General features: G+C 37.4%; 1 protein-coding gene across 12 annotated transcripts in view; it reads left to right on the top strand.

The window, feature by feature from the left end:
* RALGAPA2 (Ral GTPase activating protein catalytic subunit alpha 2) overlaps positions 1–21,871 on the top strand; it is a 141,185-nt gene that overhangs the window by 43,747 nt on the left and 75,567 nt on the right. For 8 of the 12 annotated variants that reach the window (XM_038176009.2, XM_038176005.2, XM_038176003.2 and 5 more), the window contains 10 exons: positions 306–470; positions 1,689–1,829; positions 3,182–3,319; positions 3,858–3,955; positions 6,015–6,105; positions 6,270–6,446; positions 10,580–10,773; positions 11,277–11,375; positions 11,635–11,790; positions 21,488–21,616. In XM_038176009.2, the coding sequence (XP_038031937.2) occupies positions 306–470; positions 1,689–1,829; positions 3,182–3,319; positions 3,858–3,955; positions 6,015–6,105; positions 6,270–6,446; positions 10,580–10,773; positions 11,277–11,375; positions 11,635–11,790; positions 21,488–21,616 (1,388 nt within the window). The remainder of the gene's footprint in view (positions 1–305; positions 471–1,688; positions 1,830–3,181; positions 3,320–3,857; positions 3,956–6,014; positions 6,106–6,269; positions 6,447–10,579; positions 10,774–11,276; positions 11,376–11,634; positions 11,791–21,487; positions 21,617–21,871) is intronic. The other 4 variants (XM_038176006.2, XM_038176008.2, XM_072035190.1 and 1 more) reach the window with 1 other exon arrangement.

Here is a 21,871-nt window from a genome sequence, read left to right as displayed (position 1 = left end):
CTCTAGAACAGGAATGAAACATGGTTTCTTGTGCTGTAGTCTGGCATAGTCATCAATGTCAAAATTCCTTTCCATGTAATTTCATCGAACTTTAATTACAGTTATTTGGCTGCATTTATATGCCACCTTGAAACTGATGCACATAGCTGAATTTTTACTATAATTAAAAAAGAATTACTCCTTCAACTATGCTGTTTTGAAGGTGAATATTTTTTTCACGTTGGAGTGCTTGTACCATTCATACTGTAGTAGAATACATGCCAAAGCATACGATGCTAGAAAAGTTTGTTTTCTTTGTCTCTAAGGTGGCATTTTAGAGCCTCAGAAGACAGCTGTAGTTGGAAGATCTTTTTCATTAAGCTGGAAAAGTCATCCAGAAGTTGTAGAGCCAATGAGATTCAGAAGTGCTACCACCTCTGGAGCCCCAGGAGTTGAGAAAGCAAGAAATATTGTTCGTCAGAGAGCGACAGGTATAGACCATAACTAATTGTGTATGTTCCCAAACATTCAATAACACTTCAGTTTTAAATCAACCTTTGAGTTGTGACAGCTTGCAAAAATAGTGCAACTTAACTAAATGCCTAAACACAGATGTTTCATACCTATGTCTGGATGTCTGGAACACTACCACTATTTTGGAAAAAAGTCTCTAAAGCATTAGCTATCTTAGAAAGTGCTTTCTTGTAGCGTGATACAGAGTATTTAATCCACAAGTTATAAAAGGTCCACTTTCAGATCCCATTGGAGAGAGAGCTGCTCATCTCTATTACAAATTATGAGAAAAGTTGACAACAGAATACTGGATATAAAATGTAGCATTTTTGCTATTTTAGAGATGTTTTTCTCATTTTGATTTTTTTTCTCATTTCTCATTTTCATTTCTCATTCTCTTTTCTAGTTTTGAAAAATTTCACAGGTCCAACAGTATTTTGAGTGCTTTTACCTTCCCATCATGTCTTAAGAGTCCAAAACCTTTCACATAATTTGTATCCGTTTCATCATCCTCTTCATAAATGTAGAAAGCAAGACTCAGTACCCCCAACACAGTCTGCAGGATAATTCAGCATGTAAGGAACATCAGGTCATCAGGTCTAAGCTCCTGCTCAAAGCAGGCTCAGCTGTCTGCTCGGACCAGAGTACTCAGGGCTTTATCCAGGCCGGAGCTAGACTAATTTTAAAAGCAAAAGCAGAGGTACCTGTATCTTTAGATTAACTTCTGAGAAGCACCGTAACCCACTTCTTGGATGAAAATGGATTAGTTTCAGCAGAGATGAATGAATGGAAGAGGTAGTTAGTCTGGGGGTCAGGGGGTCAGGGTGGAGCATAGCTAACTGAGGGTAAGCTGAATAAGTTTCCTATTCTTCAGTTTTGAGCTGTATGTACTGCTACAGGTACTTCACTGAGAAGGAAAAAGGGTAAGTCAAATTAGCTCATGAATGGTAATCACAAGCTGACAAAATGAAAGATTCCACTTTGTGGAATTGTGATTCGGAAATTACTGATTATTGTAATTACAGTGTGTGAGATGCATTGCACGTTATTGACTTACAGCCTTTAGGAAATATTTCAGAGCTTAACATTTTAAAATTTTTTCAAAAGCTATGTGTTTTGTTGTATCATGATATTCCAAAACCCAAATATTATGCTATTTTTTCTGACATAATTCTTGCTTTATTTTTTCCTGGAAGCTAAGCGAAGCCAATCTATCAGCAACTGTGTTCATCTTTATGAGGCTTTGCCAGCTACTAAAAGTGTACCTCTTCTGCTTCACACTGTGAGCTCTCTCTTACCTGGTATCTCTTACACTTCTTGCTCTCACAGACTGTCAGGTACTGTACTTTAAAGTCATCGTTTATATAAATGTTCTTTATATTTTTAAGCTGCTGTCTGTCTGCTTTCTTTCTGTCCAGTTAATTGTTCTTTAGGATTGTGGAATGAGATATTTTTCTCTGGTTCTGTGTCTCTTGCCTGGATCTGTTCAAAACACAGTGTTAAGTAATATTGGTAGCCAGTAGGAGATGAGCAAGTTCAGTGGAAGCATATCTTGTCCTTTTTCAAAGTTACGAAGGGTGAAAAAGAGTGGTTAGGTAAATGTTTTTGTTATTCTGTTACCAGAACTGTGTTCATTATCAAAATAAGTAACCTTTTAAGGGAAAATGAGGACAGCGAGGTCTTTTCAAGGAACTGAGTAGAAACTAGTTACATGCTTGAATGTATGAGATAGTGCAAGCAAAATATGCAAGTGAATAAATTTGTAAGGTTGAGCTACTTGATTAAAAAAAAAATCTCATTCACTGTGTGTAACACTCAGTTATAAATCTTCTTGGACAGTCTGACAGTTCTGTTAGGTCAGCTTTGAAGGGATTTGTGGGTCACCTCTTTGACTGATTTCTAGAAGAGTTAATAGTTAGGTTGGGTGGCATTAACTGGTGCTATAACTAAAACCATTATTACTGAATAGGAGCACACTTGGTCCCAAATGTTACTGTCTTTTTTCACTTAATGCCAAGAGAATTGTATTTCTGTAAGTGTGTTGCTAGCTCATCTTAAAATTTTCCAGTTGCTCCTTCCCCAGTGTATCAATTTACTTTCTCACCTGAATTTTCGTGCCTCTCTCTCCTCTCTTTTTATTTGGATTTTCAGTTACAGTAAAAAAGCTGCATGATTCAGTTTGTCTTCACAAATTGTTCCAGAATCTGTGCTTTTTTTTTTTTTTTTTTTTAATTCTTTCCCTTTTTGATGTCCCTATTCCATCTTTATGGAGGAAAAGTTAGTAAGCACAGTAACCTTCTCAGTACTCTATACTAGTTTTGCTGCCTCTCTTCTTTCTTTTTCCAGAACAAACAGAGTCTAGTTTAGGTATCTAGCAATGGAAAAGATAGCTTTATTCTCATGACGTCCTCCAACCCTTCATTGTGCACACTGAATCCCTGAAGTAATTCTTCTCTTTTTTCTAGATCTTTTGCCATTGAAACTGCTCATACATCTCTCTCTGATCTTTACATTTTTTCTAAGAATAATGTAACTTCTTTAACTAGTGGTCACATTCTAGCTTTTGTAACCTGGAGTTTCAAATATTTGGGTGGGTTGCTTTCTCACGTAGGTTTTGTAGCTAAGGAGTTAGTGTTCATATACAACTCTGAGGTTGTGCAAATATTTTGTTTTTTAACTAAATCAACAGAAGTTGAAGAATCCCAGCAGTTGGAAACTTCAGCAGGAACAGAAGTCACAGGCCTATTTGTAGACCAAGAGCAGCAAATAACTCGAAGTAGCAGCACTTCAGATATTGCAGATCAGTTTCCATCCGATTTTTTTCAAGGTAATATTGATGAAATATAGCAATGCTACAGTTAGAAGAAAAAGTGCTGAGACTTGTTGAGCTTCACAGATGCTGCTCTTATCTTCTTTGTTTTCCAGCCATGGTTCTAAAATGCTTTTTATCCCATTTTCGTAGTAAATCTCTTGTTGGTATCTTGTTGAAAAAACTGTTTTTAAGAAGCTGTGGACTACAAATGCAGAGCACAACCTTTAATAAACTAGGGCTTTGTTAAAAGCATGCATTTTCAGTGTAACTCTTTATGTTTGTTTATCTGACTTGCATTTAAATTTTGTGTATCTGAGTTAACAGTTCTACTTCTGTTCTGATTGTGTAAGTGCGTTATGCTTATGAAGGATTTTTAAAACGTCACATTCCATCTTATTGATTAAGCCCTGAAAATTATGTAGTATATATTACTTCACTTACCTGTAAATATGAAAAGTATATAAGTAAATGTAGCTGATTTTTTCCTGCAATTTGCTATGTACTTTCATCCTACAAATTTCTATACTTCTTTTTTACCTTCTAAAATTTCTAGGTAAGAAGGCTGGAAGTTCTCATAATTTATCTTCTTCAGACTCCAAATCAGTTCAGGAAAATAAGGAATATATGAAGAAGGAACATGAAGCTGAGCATGTAAGGCAAAATGGAGAACGATTATTGATGATATCATGTTTTAAATAAAACAAATGTTTTGTTTCTGATCAGATTTTTATTAGTATTTTGAAACTATCAACGTGAAAGTATGAAAATTCATTAGTCACGTTTCCAATATAGGATCTGGGATTAAACTGTAGCTGTTCATTATGCTATTTGGTATGCTTGTTCTGTGACTTCTGATACTGTAAGTTGCCAACACAATTTTATGTAATTGGCTATATGCTATTCTTATAAAAGACATCTTTGCTTTCCTTTATTAATTATAAACAAGTTCACCACTTTTTTTTGGTAAATAATTCATGGCTTTTATAGAGCTACACTACAGTGGAATAAATGGTTGATGGTTTGAAGTATTGAGGAAAATAATTTCCTTCAGCACAACTTGTAACACTAGCTATTTATTGCAGATTATTTGTATAAGTTAACATTAGGACAGGCAAGCTTTGTAAATTTTTAATGCAACTTTGGAACAAGCAGTAGAAATAATAAATGACTTCATCTTTGTGGAAGTATAATGCAATGCAACATGGAGGAGTTCAAGATGAATCTCATCTCTGGTCCGTGGCTCTCCCATATATCTGGACTTAAAGTACTGTTAGTACTTTGCTCTGGAGAGCCAAGGCTTTTTCTGGGAAGTGCTTTCATTAATCACGTCAGGAATAACAAAGTGCCTTACAATGGGAAGGAAAATCTAGTGGACTACATGTGCTGGAGGTGAGGGGAGAGGGAGAGGAATAGGTTCAGTAGTTGTGGAGAATTAAAAATTAATCTGTCTCCCCATTCTATTCCTGTGGCATATATTATAAAATATTTACAAGCACATGCTGCTGGGGCTGTCAAACACATTGTAGTTTCACCTTCTTTTGAAAGTGGAAGCTGAGGTTTGACCATGTATATACAACATAAGTTGCTAATGTTCTATTTGGACCAGTTTGACTTAATATCACAACACAATTGCATATTGTCATCACTAATCACCAAAAGCTAGATTTGCCATGGAGGAGAAATGATTCTGCAGTCTATCAGGCAGCACAAGGAAGCATTTCTTTTTTGGGAATGCTTTAATGATGCCCAGCTCAGAGCAAAACAAACCAAACCTACAGCCTTCATTAATATAATAATAATTTCTGTGAGTTAGTTATGTCTTTGGTGGCAATAATTTACTTTCTCAGATATATGGAGAAAGAAAATGGATAAATGGTCTGGACAGCAAATCAGAAAAAAATGAGAATTTTATTTAAAAATAACACTACTAATTACAAATACAAAATTAAAAGGGAAATTCAGAATTTTTAGTTGAATTGAGGAGTTTCAGAGCAGAGATTCCTTTAGCAGTTAGATCTGGTATGCTCCTAGGGGTGAGGTGCAGAACATGGGGGTTTTGTTGCATACTTACATAGTGACAAACAACGTGGTAGTCTGTTTTCTGGCAGAAACCAAGTTTTGCTATTATAGATGACATGGAAATGCAAGAAATGTGAATTTGAAAGTGATCTACCAGATGTAAAGCTTACAATTATGCTTAGGGACAGAGGAGTATCATCTAGAAGCAGAAAATTGCCTGATGTTTTTTTAGCAAGTAGGCTATAAATCCATTTGGAAAAAAACAAAAAACAATAAAAAAATAAGGTAAACAAAAGATTAGGTGCTTTCAAATGGGTTGTTTTGCAACAAAGTAATGCATCAACATAAGAGATGACTACCAATTTCTTCCTGAAAGGTTTTTTGATACTTTTGAAAGTTTTGAATGGTTTCAGCCTTGTGGAAAAACATCAGTAGAAAGTTGTGCCTCTTAGTAGGTAAACTGAGTTTAAGAAAGGGAGGAGAAATAGAAACTGAAAACATCATGGTGTCCTTAAGACATCTAAAGATATTTGGTAGTCCAGATATAGATTAAAATATATTGACTCAGTTATGATTAACTTTTAGTAACTTTCTCTGTATGTGTGTTTGTGTATTGAATTTGCAAGAATATGTAGTTCTCAAAAATGTAATTAATAAACTCAGATTAATACTTTTTTTTTTTTCTCTGAAGGTACTAGTACAAAGGAGCAATAGTACAGCTGAATTAGATTTGAAAGCAGACTTCCAACAAACACATGGAAACTGTAGGGAGAGAGAAAAAAGTGAGTTCCAAGAAATACAGTATTTTTCTTAAGCTTAGCAATTTAAATCAGTGTGATAATTTTTTCTTATTACAGATACATTAGGCACTTTCCTCACGAGGTTTTGCTAATGCAATTTTTAAAAATAGGATCTGAGATCTTTTTTAATCTTCTGTTTGCTTTAGGTGATAGTGTTAGCAGTGACACATCCATTGGGTATAATAATGAAGTAGAGATTGCACTCATCCCCTGGCAAGCTTCTGAAGAAGACCATGAAGTTAACGCATCAACAGATGTTTGTGTGGATACTGATGCACCTCACTGGCTTCAGCTTAGTCCTTCAGATAATGCAAATTTAACAGGTACTCTAGTCCAGAAACTATATTTACTATTTTAGATTTTTGTATCAAAAAGCAGTTCATACAGTTCAGTTTGCATATTAAAAAGTATGTTCCTTTAGGCATGTCACCAAGCTTTTGTTATGTCAAAAAAGAGATTTAAATGGCCAGAGTTTAAGGAATTTGTATAATCAGAATGAAGGTGACATAGGTGCCAATACATTCTAATCCAGAAAATGAAAGCACAATTGAAAATGATTGCATTGCTTGCTATGTCAAATTACTGCTAATCAGCAGAGATGTGATAGTTGATCTTTGTGCTCTCTTAGCCTGCACTAGTGTTCAAGTAAAATAAATTAATTAAATTTCTATTAAGTTAATAGATTTTATTTCATAACAGAATTGCCTAAGAAAGTGCAGGGAATTCCTTACTGTATATACTAACTGATGGGAAATAACTGATTAATGCATAACAACTCTTCTCATCTTAATCCTGTTACCCTCCTTATTTATACTTCACAGTGTGCATTGCCTATATTCCAGTAGAATGTGATAAGTAGCATTCTCAGAAAAGTTAATATGGAAATAAAGCTCTTTTGCCTTTTAATTTTAGTTATAGTATCTTTGACATATCCAACACTTACAGTTATCTGCTAAAATGTTTTGATTCTTAGCCAGGTACCTTTCCATCTAATATGCAAGATGTGAGTCAGGGTTTTTACTTCAATAACTTAATACTGTAACATGTGAAACTATCTTATCAGATGTTTTTACTCATGAGCTGTATAGTTTCAAGGGTATTTTTTTAATGATCGCTTTTTCTTTAAAATACTGCTGGTTTGACGAACCAGTGCACCTTTTTCCATAGTTCAGATTACCAATGTATAAAAGGTAGTAATACAGTACCTGGCAAGGATTGTTATGTATGATAAATTCATTGCTTTGTCTGTGATACAAGAAATTGCTCTTTTGTGTTCACAAACAGAATGAGCTATATAAAATAAGCTGAAAGGTAATGTGGACTAAAAGAGTAGTGTGGTAACAAATGTTTAATTACCCGATAGATCTGGCACGCTCTTACTGCTTTTCTGGTTCTTGTCCAACTTGTTTGTCCGCGTGTCCGCTCATACTGCGTGGCTGCGTACAAGACAGTGTACAGCTTATTTCAGACTGGCATGTTAGAAAATCTAAGTTATCCTTATGGTGTACACAACCCTCGTTTTGCTCACTGTACATCCACACAGCCAGAGAACACCTTCACGTTGTTCCTTTGAACACCTTATTTGAGTCAAACCTGTTACTGTTTGCTGCATGGTTGTTACATGGAGAACGCGGGAAGGATCTGAGTCCCTTGCTCATCTTTCACTTGTGAACGATGTCTACTGTTGTAGTAAAATTATGTCACCAGCTGAGCCTTCAGGATTTTGATATGTCATATGGTTACTTGGATTCATTTGGATGTTTAATTTTCTTTTCCAACAAAATACATATTTGGTCTTAAGATTTGGAGGCTTTCTAAAATAAAAAACTTTTGTTTTGCTGTCGAAACCTCCACAGCGTAAGGCAAAAAATAGTGTAATGCTATCACCTGAACAGAATAGATGGATTAAATTCTCTGATGAGAGATGATCTTCTCTGTTGAAGGAACATTCTAACACACTTAAAAAATAATGTCTGTTTTAACACTTTGGGAATTCATAATGCTGCAAGAAACAAAACAAAAAAGGAAAAAAAAATCCCCAAAGCTTTAAAAGAAAGGTTTAGGTGTGTGTGTCGATCTGCTAGGTGCGTGTGTCGATCTGCTCGAGGGCAGGAAGGATCTGCAGGAGGATCTGGATAGGCTGCACCGATGGGCTGAGGCCAACTGCATGAAGTTCAACAAGGCCAAGTGCCGGGTCCTGCACCTGGGGCACAACAACCCCAAGCAAAGCTACAGGCTGGGAGAGGAATGGTTGGAAAGCTGCCAGGCAGAGAAGGACCTGGGAGTATTGGTTGATAGTCAGCTGAATATGAGCCAGCAGTGTGCTCAGGTGGCCAAGAAGGCCAAGGGCATCCTGGCTTGTATCAGAAGCAGTGTGGCCAGCAGGGCTAGGGAAGTGATTGTTGCCCTGTACTCGGCTCTGGTGAGGCCACACTTCAAGTACTGTGTTCAGTTTTGGGCCCCTCGCTACAAGAAGGACATGGAGGTGCTCGAGAGAGTCCGGAGAAGGGTGACGAAGCTGGTGAAGGGCCTGGAGAACAAGTCCTACGAGGAGCGGCTGAGGGAGCTGGGGTTGTTCAGCCTGGAGAAGAGGAAGCTCAGGGGCGACCTTATTGAAGGTACCTCTCTAGAGGTACCTTAAAGGAGGCTGTAGCGAGGTGGGGGTTGGCCTGTTCTCCCACGTGCCTGGTGACAGGACGAGGGGGAATGGGCTAAAGTTGTGCCAGGGGAGTTTTAGATTGGATCTTAGGAAGAACTTCTTTACCGAAAGGGTTGTTAGGCATGGGAACGGGCTGCCCAGGGAGTCACCATCCCTGGAGGTCTTTAAAAGACGTTTAGATGTAGAGCTTAGGGATATGGTTTAGTGGGGACTGTTAGTGTTAGGTCAGAGGTTGGACTCGATGATCTTGAGGTCTCTTCCAACCTAGAAATTCTGTGATTCTGTGAAATAAAGCAAGGATAAATATGACTTCTAAAATGGCTTTTATTTTTGGAACCTGGAAGGGTGCAAGTTATCTCTGTCTGCCTGCATAGATGTTTCGTGCACCTTTTCTCAAAACATTGGATGCTAAGCACTGGATGGTACCATTCTGGACTGATTTCTGCTTGTAGACAGGCTGCTACATAGCTTTCCTTGGTCTCATAGAAGACAGTGTATCAACTTTTGTCATTAAAATTTGTACTTCAGTATGAATTTTTTCATCGACTATTTAGGCATTATTAATTCCATTATCCTGCCCATCTGCACAAATCCCTGTCTTCCTTCTCGGATTGTATGCTGCTTTCTCAGGAACTGCTTCTGTGTGAAAGGATGTGCCTGAGCATACACTTCATCACTCGTAGTGCATTGGTTTTAGTCCCTTTGTTCAGTTGCATTTCCAGATAATTTTCTACTGTGTGATCTTAAAAGAGAAAAGACACTTAGCAATGGAAATACTACCTGTAAAAGCCAGTTATTGATTGAATATATCTTCAGAGTACATGAGTTTCAGACATGTACAGAGTACATTTAACTGCGTTTGCCTTCCTGCTAAAAAAGCCTTGAGTGAGGGCAGTCTGTCTGATACAAAACTGATTTATAGCTGGGTTGTCTCTATACAGAAGGCCCTTTAGCTTGTGTTTTCTCGCCAGTTTTTGCTTTGAACCATGTGCTCCCTTAAGTAATGTAGAAGAGGGAGATGATTTAGTGGGAGAGATCACTTCTGAGATGAAAAAAAATTATAAGGAGTAATAGGTCTTAACAGCCTTCTGCGTTTAGTCTAGGAAGATGATCATTGTGTTCTTCTGCAATGTGCGATGCGTGGAGGCAGCATCTCATGCAGGTACATCATCATCAAGAAAGTCTACCTGTTCCTAGGGCCTGCAGGAGTGGCAATATGCCTTCACTATTTTTCTGTGTCATTTTTTTCCCCTCTAATTTGTGAGTATGCTTACCCAGGAAGGCCAAAGTGTCCTTTTACAAATAAATCCACAGCTCTGGTCTTTATGCATGGTAGTAAACTTTCCAAACTTCACAATGAACATTTTAAGTTTTTGGTACTTCTGTCACAAAGCATTTTTAGGCGTACTCTTTAGAAATAAAATGGTGCGACTCAGTGACAAATTATTTATGACAATTACGTATGTTCTGTTTGTTGAGACCAAAACTTTTCAGGTATCTCTACTCTAAAGTAGGTATAGACATAATTTTGTACAACTTGTAGAACTACTGTGATATTTTTGCAAAAGTGATTGATGTTTTTAAATTATTATCCAGCCTAATGCTTTATGTTTTTCTGATGTTTGCTTGTAATTTCCAAGTCATTGTATTTGCTTAGTGTTTATATTCAGTGAGATCCCATCAGAAATGTTCAGAATTACTATTCCTATTCTGTATTGATATTCCCACTTTTTGATTCCATTTATATTGTACACTGCATTTTTAATTCAGTGAAATTGAGCATTTTAAAATTTACAGACAGCAGTGAATATCTTGCTGATGACTGCAGTATAATTGCTGGTGGAAGTCTCATCGGTTGGCATCCTGATTCTGCTGCTGTGCTATGGAGGAGGATCTTGGGAATTCTTGGAGATGTGAACAATATACAGTCACCTAAAATTCATGCAAAAGTTTTTGGGTATCTCTATGAGCTGTGGTATAAACTCGCAAAGGTATAGTATATCAAGCTTTCATATAATATTTTTTTTTTCCTGTAAAAATGATACTTAAGTTTAGTTTAGGATTAGTATATGGAACACAAGCATGATACTTGGAGGATTCTGTCATAAGTTTTGTCAGATTTTGTTTGTTTTCTAGTAGCTATCCTGAGTAAAAAAATATTCCTGTTTAATCATGAGAATTTAGATTAGTTGATTTACATGGCATCATGAAACGGTAGCAAAGAAAACAGAGGTATAGAATAGAATATTGCAAACGTTGTGTTAAGTGTAAAAGCAGATGGTACAACCTAAAATGATAATATTTGGTTAGGCTATATAGTACTATAGAATGTGTTTTCCTGGAGGTGTTTGCTTAAAGAGGAACTGTTTGGGTAGCACAGGGTATAGTGCCTTGAGGTAAAATAAAATAAAATAGAAAAATAATAATATGAAATAAATAACATTAATAAAGTAAGCTATTGTGCTTATTAACTCTCATCCTTTAAAAACACCAGATAAGGGACAACCTTGCTATAAGTATGGATAATCAGTCAACTCCCTCTCCTCCTGTCTTAATTCCTCCGCTCAGAATATTTGCATCATGGTTATTCAAGGTAAGTTATTTCTAAAATTTCCACATTAGTGTTTTTTTCTTTATAAATATTAAATTTATGAGTGTTCAGTTGCATAATTCATAATTGTCACAATCACTGCTTTCTAAGACAACAGATATATTCCAGAGGACATTTGGACTCAAGTCTATTTTAATAAATACAGTAGATTTGCTGTATGGAAAATCTGCTGAAAATAACAATTTTGTATTAACTGACTACTAGGAAAAATGTAATAAAACAAGGCTTTTGCTCTTTTTAGGCAACCACCCTGCCAAATGAATATAAGGAAGGAAAACTTCAGGCATACAGGCTGATCTGTGCTATGATGACTAGGCGTCAAGATGTTCTGCCGAATTCTGATTTCCTAGTTCATTTTTATTTTGTGATGCACCTTGGCTTAACAAGTGAAGACCAGGTAAAAGCCTTCTTTAAAAAAAAATATATTTTTTTTTTCCATATGCTGATGGAAATGTTTTTAGTTTCATTTTTGAAGAAGCAGAAAGAAATGATTGTATGAAATTATCCATGTATAGCCTAGTCCGTTCTTCTCTTTGATTATGTAGTCTGAACTTTCTCCATACCCTCCAGGTTATCTTACCACTCTGGACAGCTGTTATTGGCTAAACATTCTGTGTCTGTGAATAAATATGTGAATAAATGCCATTTCTGGGTTTATATGCCATGGTTTGGCCTAATCAATAATGTAGTCGGTGGGAGATGAGGAAAAAACTTCAGCTGTAAAAGGATTATTGGACCACAGAAGCAGCTAAATATGCATAAGAATTATAAGAAATACTCTCAGCAAAATAGACATTCTAAAACCATGCCTGTGTTTTTATAGCTGTAACAGTGTGTTTTCATCCTTAAAAGAAATACTCTGATGTATACAATGGTGCGAGCTGCACTGCAGATGCCAGCAGAGGGCACATGGACCTCTTTATAAAATCTGTAGTGGTATTTGCTGCTTCAGGGAGTTACTTCTAGCACCTTTATCAAGCCAAAGGGAACAGTCTTGCACAGATTTGGTTATGCTAGTTGTTACCAATCTTTGCTACTCCTGTAATCCCCAAGAAGGCCTGTCCTTTTGCATAACTAGTGCTGGGTTAGTGGTGCATTTTTTTAAACGTTGTGAAGCTGTTTTTAGCTTTACCAGCGTGCAACATGCTGCTCACACCTTGAACATGGGTGCCTTGCTGCTATCAGCAACTCAGTCCGTCTCTCTGTGCTGGCCTGCATAACCCTGCACTTGAAAACTTCACGTGTCCCTGTTTTGCAAAAATAAACAAAAGAAAACCATCTGTCGCGCATTCTCTGCAAGCTTTCCACCTGCTCCCAAGTGCTTCTGTAGGTATGGAAGAAGAAAAGCTATTAGTAACAGAATATTCTTTGAACTATACTTCCTAAAAGCAAAACACTAATACTATGATACATGCAAAAACATCTTCCTGTGTTCTCACCTTCAAAAATTAAGGCATGCATTTAGGATAACTTGTTTTTTTCTTTACACAGACTCACAGCATGATCTCTTTTTAGGAAGAGAACTGACTGGGTCTCCTACTGATGGTTTGGGCCAGAGTTTTTCTGTTAATTGTCCTGGGGTGCTACTAGTGACACTGGAGAAAAATCCTGGAAAAGAGTTTCTTACATAGAAACTTGGTGATTTTTAAAACCTGGTATTGATTCTTGATGAGCCGTATTTCTCACCATTCATTGTGGTTTGGTGTTAATAACAGCTCCACTGATTTTAAGCCTGTTGCTTTGTTGCACTTCATATTTCAGTCTGTGTGCAAATTTGCAATGCAGACACTAAGATCAAGAAGTGAAGACTGGCTGATGAAGGCAGTACAGATCATTCCATGGTTTCCCAGATATTTTGCACACAAATGCTGCTCTTTTATTCTTCCTTGGCTCTCTTGGTTCTGCTTTTGTTGCCTCTTGGTGGCACACTTGACCGCAAGTTTTCTCTTGTGTTACTGTCCTTCCAGTTCTGCTTTCATTAGCTATGATACTGGATGATGTGAGATGTTCACTCATGGTGCTTTGGGGCTTCAATTCTCATGCAACATGTTGATGCAAAGCCAGTTCATTATACCTATTTCCGTATTTGCAGTTTGATTAGGATCACGTTGCTCAATGGGTGTTTAGAGTAGCTCAATATTTTGCATGCTGAAGGTAACACCTGCAATAAATACAATTGCAGGAATGTATTGTTTGAGGCAGAATAACAGAATAACTGCTAATATGGGTCATGGATATACTTCTCAAGTATTTTGGTGGAGCCAGGGAGTTATTTATGCTAGATGCCATCTGGTACCCTAATGATTGAACACAGAGTCTTTCTTCCACAGGTAGATTGATGGCGCAGGCAAGGTATTTCACCAGCCTTTTACCTTGCCGCCAAAAGATTAAACTACCCAGGTGTGGGGGAAATCTGATCTGTTTTGCGTGAAGGGGCTGGAAATTGGAGATCTTGTAGTGGAAAGAAAGAGCAATCTGCTTTGTGATTTTTTTTTGTCCTAAGCATAAGCATATATTTCTCACTTTTATGGAACATTAACAGAAGAAAGGAGAAGGGGATTTTCTCATGGGGGAATTTTCATTCTATGTATGTGACTAGTACAATTTTAAAAATTAATGGAGAGAAGCAACACAAAGGTAGACCAGCTCCAGGAAATCACATTGGTTGTTTTAGATGAGCCTTTTATATGGCTACATAATTTAGTAAAGTTATGGTCAGAAACCTTATAATCTGAATATGATTATCAGTATTTTAGCATCAGAAATATTTCTTTTTGAAATGTACTTCTCTTAGAAGAAAGAAAAAAAAGTCCACAAATCTTGTATTACATGAGCAAAGTGCAGTTATACAATTAATTTTAATGAAAGCCGGACTTCAATATAAAGATAAATACCTTACCAAAGACACTAATTGGACTTTCTGAGCAGATAGTAGCTGTATTTATTTCAGTAGATACATGTCCAGATACACGTAGCTATCTGGATAGGTGAAAAAGGGTTTTCCTAGACTTGGGAGAACGCAGCCCTCCTGCTCTAATGTATGCACTGTTTCCATTACCTGTTACTCTAAATTGCTAAATTGTGTTTCGCTCCTCTCTTGAGGGTATGAGCATACAAAATTACTGCTGCATTGTGTAGGTTTTGGTAATGGTAAAAAACAAAATAATACATTTATTAATACAGTCATGCAAAGTGCAACCTAGTTTTGAAGACTTGTCCCCTGGAGCATATAAAAGAGCAATGTAAAGGTGTATTTTATAAAAAGCTCCCATGATACTTTGAGTTCAAGATTTAGCAATTAGTTCAGCAGATGAGAAAGGAGACAGTGTTGTAGCTAAGCCATGTCTAATTTATCCATGTCTGAGTGTCAAACAACAAACATCTCCACTTGAAGAAGTGTACAATTCTCCGCAACAATTGCATCACCTTTTCAGGTGGGAGAAGTAAGTCACAGTCTGGCGCCACAACTACTTCCAGTGTGCCAAGTGCTCTGAACCCAGGGCACAGGTGACTGTGCAACAACAATTCTGCTCCTGTACCACTCGAGCCAGTGGGCATTTCTCTGATGCTCTAGTGAGTTCAGATTTTCCCATTGCTTTTTATGAACAAAGTTCACTCAGGTTCTCCACCTCCCCTCCCTCACCAGTACAGAGGAAAGTGAATTAGAGCATGGTTTCATTTTTTATACACTATCTTCACCTGGTAGCGAAGGCAATGTTTCCACTTGCATCCAGAGCTTGACTGAGAATCCTGAGAAGACAATGTATCAGGAATCACTCAGATGAGTGAGCCTTCAAATGCCTTCAGGGTCTTTCTAGTCCATCACACCTGTGCAGGACAGACTTTTTCTATCCAGTATTTCTTCTGGTATCAACTCAGCCAGGCAGCAATGGTTACAGGAATGCCTAGGTCTTTCCCAGCAACATCCATTTCTTTACTGTATCATTCAGTCTGCAGCTTCATGAAAGCCATCCTGGTGTCACCTGCATTTGCTCCAGCTCCTGGTTTAGAGTATGGAGAATCATGGCATGTTCTTGGGAAGAGATTTTTAGAGGATTCCACAGGAGAGCCTGTTGCAGCTTGGGTGGGCATAACTGTGTGAGTTTAAGGGTTGAAAAGCCCCCACTTGCAGCAATCGTAAGAATTCTTATTTTTTGATTTGGATGATACATACAGCTTTTAAAATTCAACTGAATTCTAATATTGCAATGTACAAATGTCTAGGTGTAGAAAAGAAATGTATTTTTTCTTATTTCTACTGGCTGCTTACTGTAGCAGTAATTTTTGCATCATGAACTTGAAGTATGTAAGCTTTTTCTTTTATAGCTTCCCTATTTTTTCTGATAAAAAAAAAAAAACACCCTAAAACTCTATTCCAAAATTCTACTAATGCTACTCAGCCCCCTTTTCAGAAAAACAACTATTGAGATAATTCTAATTCCTACAACTTTTGGTATTCTTTTCTGTAGAAGAAGAGGCAGCTTTTCAAAATGTTGCAAGTTTTGGAACTGCCAGCTCTTTCGTGTCATTTTTGGGGAGAGTCTCACCCTGCTACCAGGGCTTTGGCATCAGTTAACACACTTGCCGTAAGCTATTGACAACATATGCCACTGCATTTTTGGCCTGTAGTGTTAGAGATTGTTATCTGAAAAGTGAGCTGACAGGATAGTTATATTCCTGGCTTTTGAAGAGAGTTTCAACAATTCGGTTCAGTAAATCTGCAATTACACTGGCTTGCCAGCATATTTTTGGAGCAGGTTACTTCATAAAGAAATAGTAAGGAACATAATAAAAAATACGTACTTCAGAGATTCTCTGAAAAGGACAGCTAAAGACTGCACTAAGGGCTTTTTGTTGTTTAATGATATTAAATGCAGTACTAACTTTAAATATGGGGGAGAAAAGCCCAGATCCAAATGAGTTGACAGATGTCCCTGGTGATTGAATTTCAGCACACAGAGACCTGGCTTCTTTTGCTATGCAGAACAGCATAAGCCCACAGCATGCAGTGCAGCTGAAGATGGAGAAGTTAACAGCCCCGTTTTTAGCTTGGTCCTTTTAGTGGTATAAGAAAGGAGCTAGATTTAATAATTTACCAGTAATTATAATGATATATTAATATATGTTGTGCTTGTCTATAAGCCCCTTAATTTTTTTAAAATAAACTGTTGCTTACTGTGGAAAGAAAACTTTGTCAGTTACAAAGTAAGCTCATGTAGAAATGCAGAGTATGGCAAGATTGAGGTTTTGTTTATGATTGCTGATTTATAATATGGAACATTTTGTAATAGAGTTGCTTGTAAGCTTTTATATCTTTCTGTTAAATTCTTACTCTGCAACAAGAAGCAGTGTTCAACTCATGGCTGCGAGATCACTGGTGCTGTGCACTGGGATGTGTGGTAGCTGTGTGGGGCATTGTCTTCCAAAGGCACTGTAGATGGGAGCTTCCCTCATGTATGCGGTGGGATAAGTACTTCTTGCCTAGATTTCTGTCTGATAGTGTTTCACATGAGGACTCTTAGTTATACAACATCTCAGAAATCATAGCACATATTTACATTTCTCTCCAGACTGCCATTAAAAAAGAATCATAATGTAGTTTTTAGATAATAAGGCTTAGAGTCACATATTTTAGTTTGCTGTGACCTTCCAGTAGCTACCTCAATTTTCTCCTTCTGTAGTCTCCCCCACATCTGCCCTTCTGCAGAACATTTACCTGCTCTGTACTGGGTGAGCAGTTCTCTCAGAAGATGCTGCATGCCCCTCTGCTCACCCACACCAGGAGGATACACTGGCAGTGCTGGAGAAAAACAGCTGCTAGGATTGACTGGAAGAAAGGCAGAACCAGGTAATGCCAACTGTAGGAGCTGTGTGTTCTTCTAACAAATGCCTGCTCATCATCCCATCCCTAAGCTACCTTCCCCATGAGGGGGTCACCCCAGCACTGCAGCTGGGTTGGCACCATGTGCTGGCATCTCACTGCCAGACTCCCTGGTGGTCCTGCCACAGGTGTTTGGGAGAAGTCTGTCTGCCAACACAAAGCTGTCTCAGCATTTCAGGCAGTAGGCAATAGAAATATCAAACATACTTTAAAACGGGACAAACTTCTGTTCACTTAAGATGTTTGTCTGATCTCTGGTAATAAGGCATCTGGGCACTTCTCCATATGAGCACAAAGGTTGTTTTTATGTTCCAAATGCACCTTTAAAAGAGCCTTCTAATGTAGTTTGGGGGCAAGGAACAGTTACCAGCAGGTAATTTATGCGATAATCTGTCTGTCATCTGTTTTCCAAATCCAATATATTACATGTATTCTGGTTTTTAGTCTCTCTCTCTGTTGCATCTAATCACAAGATACTTCAGCAAAGATAATTTTTTTTGAAGGTTAGGTTTAAATGACAGATTGAAATAGATTTTCTGACAAGCAGTCCTGTGCTTTCTGAGTGTGTCAAAATTCTTCACAAACTTTTATCGGAACTTAATTTTTGACAAGTTAACTCTTACCTAAAATGTAATGCCAGCTGGGAATAAGTAAATGGACTCAGTCGTTACTTTAAAATAAAAAAAAGGAAAATGAAGGATTTACCACTTATGTCCTGTTTAAATTAATAATCTTCTCTGTGCTGTAGATTTCAGCCCCAAATGAGGCATGTCTCTGGGAAGAACAGAGTGAACTTTAAGTAAAAAATCCATGTTGTTCCTGTTGAGGGACAATTGGAAACGTGAGGAAGGCAGATGGCAGGCTATTTTGTTACACCTGTAATCTGCAAAACCTTGAACAAAAATTAGGTGAAGAATATTTTTGTAATCAACCTTTCAGTGAACTTGAATTTTTTTTCCACTTACTCACTGGATGTTTATGACCATATTATTTGGATTACTAGATTACCCTATACAGAAATATTATGCCTTTTATAGGGTTAATCCATTTGAAACAGATGTGTGTGTGTTTGCCCCCTTCTCTCCCCTCCTTCCCATTTTTAACGCTACAGAGCATCATTTTGAATTGAAATAGTCCATAATGGTCCTTTTTTTTCACATTTCTTTAACAACATGAACACTAAATTATAGCTGTGCAATTATGTAAACAATTGAAATGCTTCCAGAATGAATACTTCCTTTTAAATTTTCATTCTGTGTAATTGCTGAAAGGTTCGGAGCCATAATAAACCAAAATTATTTTACACATTTATCATTCTAAAGGTCAATTATGAAAGAAGTAAAGAAACAACACTGTACAGAATGAGTAAACCAATTTCTATTGCCATCACCATATGTTTTTCTTATTGCTTGTGTTTTTCCAGTTACTGTGTACATAGCATTCAATTAAAGTGATTCATTTACTAAGCTGTAAGCTGCTGAACACAGTTTACATTTATAGAACAGTGCTTTAAAGGGAAGGAAACAACTTGCCTCTGTTTGAATTACCTGATTTTTGCAATATCACTGATAGGACGTATGTTCTCACTGGGCCACTTTCTCATAAACCTGAATCTTTTGATAAGTTTGCAATGCTACTGAATTAATACGTGAAGTCATGGTTTTATTGTTAGCTGTGTTGTGCATGGAAGTGTGCTCTCTGGGAAACAGTAGAAAAATTGTCAAATTTTACCTGCAAACGCCTTCCTGGGGTGTGGTTTCTTTCCAATCTGTTCCGTTTGCAATAAGCTCTAGTAGAGCAAGATGATGTTCAGGATGTATTCTGCCCTGTACTAATGTAAATGAAGTCACTAAAACTGTCACAAACTAATACTGAATGAAGTGCCTGAGGTGAAAAATGGCACTGGAAACTAATGGAAAACTAGGCTGTTTGTGCACAGTGCTAACTTTTATTGGTCCTGAGTCTGTTGTATCATCGCAGCATATGATCTGTGCCAGCAGGTCTGTATTTCTACGTAACAAAAAAGAAGAGCTGAGGATTGTTTCATTAGCTTTCCAAAAAGAAACTTCCCAAAGGTTTTTGCCTTCTAACTATGAAAAATATATTTTTTTAGTGGTTATACATCTCATAAACAGCAAATTGATCCATGCAACGGAACTCTAGCAGCTTTCTGTAGTGAATGTGTCGTCACAGCGTATGTGAAAATTGCATAATTTATGCTGTGCTGTAAGCTCATAGGTATTAAGGTGTTAAAACAACAGTTCTACAATTACATTTTTTTATCCTAATTTTCTAAGAGTTCTGTTCAATGACCATGGCTAAGAGCTGATGATGCAAGGCGATCGTTACAGTGGTATTTAACAGATGGGATTGATGGAGCAAGGACAGGAGTTAACACAGTTGTTTGTAGCAGGTCTTTGTACTTCCTATGTTCTGTTACCTTTTAAGCCAGGTTAGCACAGGCTCTTTTATTGCGGCATATGTCAACAGAAGTGTACTCCCATCTGTTGCTCTATGGTTTGATGCCCAATTATTCAGAGACCAAACACATCTCAGTACCTGGCTCCATTCGTAATTACAGGTGCGTTGTGCTGCGAGGAGTGAGGTGCGTTAATCAGCCCCTTAATTATGAAAAGGTGGGTCTTTTGTTCTGCTTGGAGCGTGAGTTTACCACCCACTTTATGAGCTGCTGCATCCATCTGTTCTTTCTTTTTGAATGTTTGCATTGACTGATATTGACTTTAAAATGTATCAAAGGAAGTGATTAAAACTAGTTTAAACATTAACTCGAGTGGCATTCTAGCTTATTCAGGAAAGTGGAAGCATTATCTGGTACTATGTTAGAAACGAATATTTATCTGGTAATATTTTAAATATATAACACTGTTATTTTGTAGGATGTTACTGCTGTAAATACTTCAGGAGAATAATAAATAGGTTTTGCCCAGGTGTTGAGCAGTGCATTGAGAAAATACCAGTGTGGCTAAAGCATATCTTCAAACAGAGAAAAATCAGCTTAACTTCTCTAGCTTCTGATGTAGAAAGTGAGCATAAAGACGTATTTTCAGACTAAAATTTACATTCAAACCATCTTTCACACATCATAAAAGCAGTAAGGGTGGACACTGACAATTGTTTTCCTTCATAATTTTTTTTTGAAATTTTATTGAGAAGAAAAATAATTTTCTACTCAATACAGAAATAACTGTAGCATGTTCTTCTGCAAATGTAATGCTCTAGGTAAGGATAATTTAGCTTTTGAGCCTAATGATAAGCCTTCTGAAATGTCCTAGAAAGAAAGTCTTAAATGCAGGAACTTTTCTCAGATTTGAAGAGACTGTGAAGAATTGAAACATGAGGAAGGATTAAATTCGAAATGCTTATCTCAAATATGGTCTGTGTCATGGGGTAATTATGAGAGCAAAGCTGTTGCTGGTGGTCTAGTATTACAAGTACAGTGCAACCTCTTAAAAAATAGTAAGAAAACTTTCTTTAAAAGTTCAGCAAAAAGTCTTTAATCTTTTTTTCCCCCCAAGGCTTTTCTGTACTTGCAATTAAATTATTTAGAATAGCAAATAGTAGCAATCTAGTTACTATAGGTTTATTTTTGGTACTGTGCTGAGTGCAATCACTTCTTGCATTTGACATCACTACTTCTCAACCAGCCCAGTGTAGTTGAAATGTATGTGCTAGAGCAGCCTAACAGGTGTAAGCTACCTGCTGTCAGGTAGTGCTTCAAGCTCCTTTGGGTGAAAGGCGACAGTAAGTTGTGCCATTTCATTATTGTTATGGCTACAGAATTTGGAGTAATACTGTTTTAGGAGGTACCTCATTTGGGATGGTGTAAAACTTCATCTTAAATTGATTAACAGTTTGGATGTCTTGCTTTATCCAAAGTCTTGTTTCACAAGCAAACAGTTATTTTACACGTAGACATGAAGAGACATGGGTGTTTGTTTTTTTCATAGGAATTTAAGAGTGCAAATGTCACTGAAATACAAAATGCCGTTTTCTTACTAAATGTACATGCAAAAGAAAGCTGCAGTTGTTATGCGACAAGGCGTGTGGCTCTGGGAAACATCACTTCGATGAGTGGGGAACTGGTGAATTACAAAGTTAAATCTTCTTAAACTCTCCTGTTGTTTTGGTGGTTTTTTGTTTTTTTTTTTTTTCATCTTTTTACTCAAACAGGTAACTTATCTTCATTTTACAGGATATCTTGAACACTGTCATAAAGCATTGCCCACCTTGGTTTTTCTTCTTGGGCCTACCTGGCTTTACGATGCTGATAGGAGACTTCATTACAGCAGCAGCCAGAGTGCTGAGTGCAGACATGCTGGAGGTGAGTATGGCAATGCCCTGTGCCCGGCCCGTGGGAGCCCACTTGCTAACAAGCTTGGGATGTCTCCACTCTTAACAGGTGCAGGCTTATTAGTGCAAGGTGAAATGGGGCTCTTGGGGAGCAGATACCATGGCAGCTGATGTGTGAAACTGGGGGATAAGGTGATATACTAGCATTGCTGAGGTGTTTCATCAAAAGGCCAAAGTGTGAGAAATCATATCCTCACCAATGCTGCCATGTGTTTGTATGCTACAA

Source organism: Anas platyrhynchos, chromosome 3, assembly GCF_047663525.1.
Source record: "Anas platyrhynchos isolate ZD024472 breed Pekin duck chromosome 3, IASCAAS_PekinDuck_T2T, whole genome shotgun sequence".
In the NCBI taxonomy this organism is placed as follows: Eukaryota; Metazoa; Chordata; class Aves; order Anseriformes; family Anatidae; genus Anas; species Anas platyrhynchos.
The sequence above is the reverse complement of the archived record's forward strand: the minus strand, read 5'-3'. Positions and strand labels throughout refer to the sequence as shown.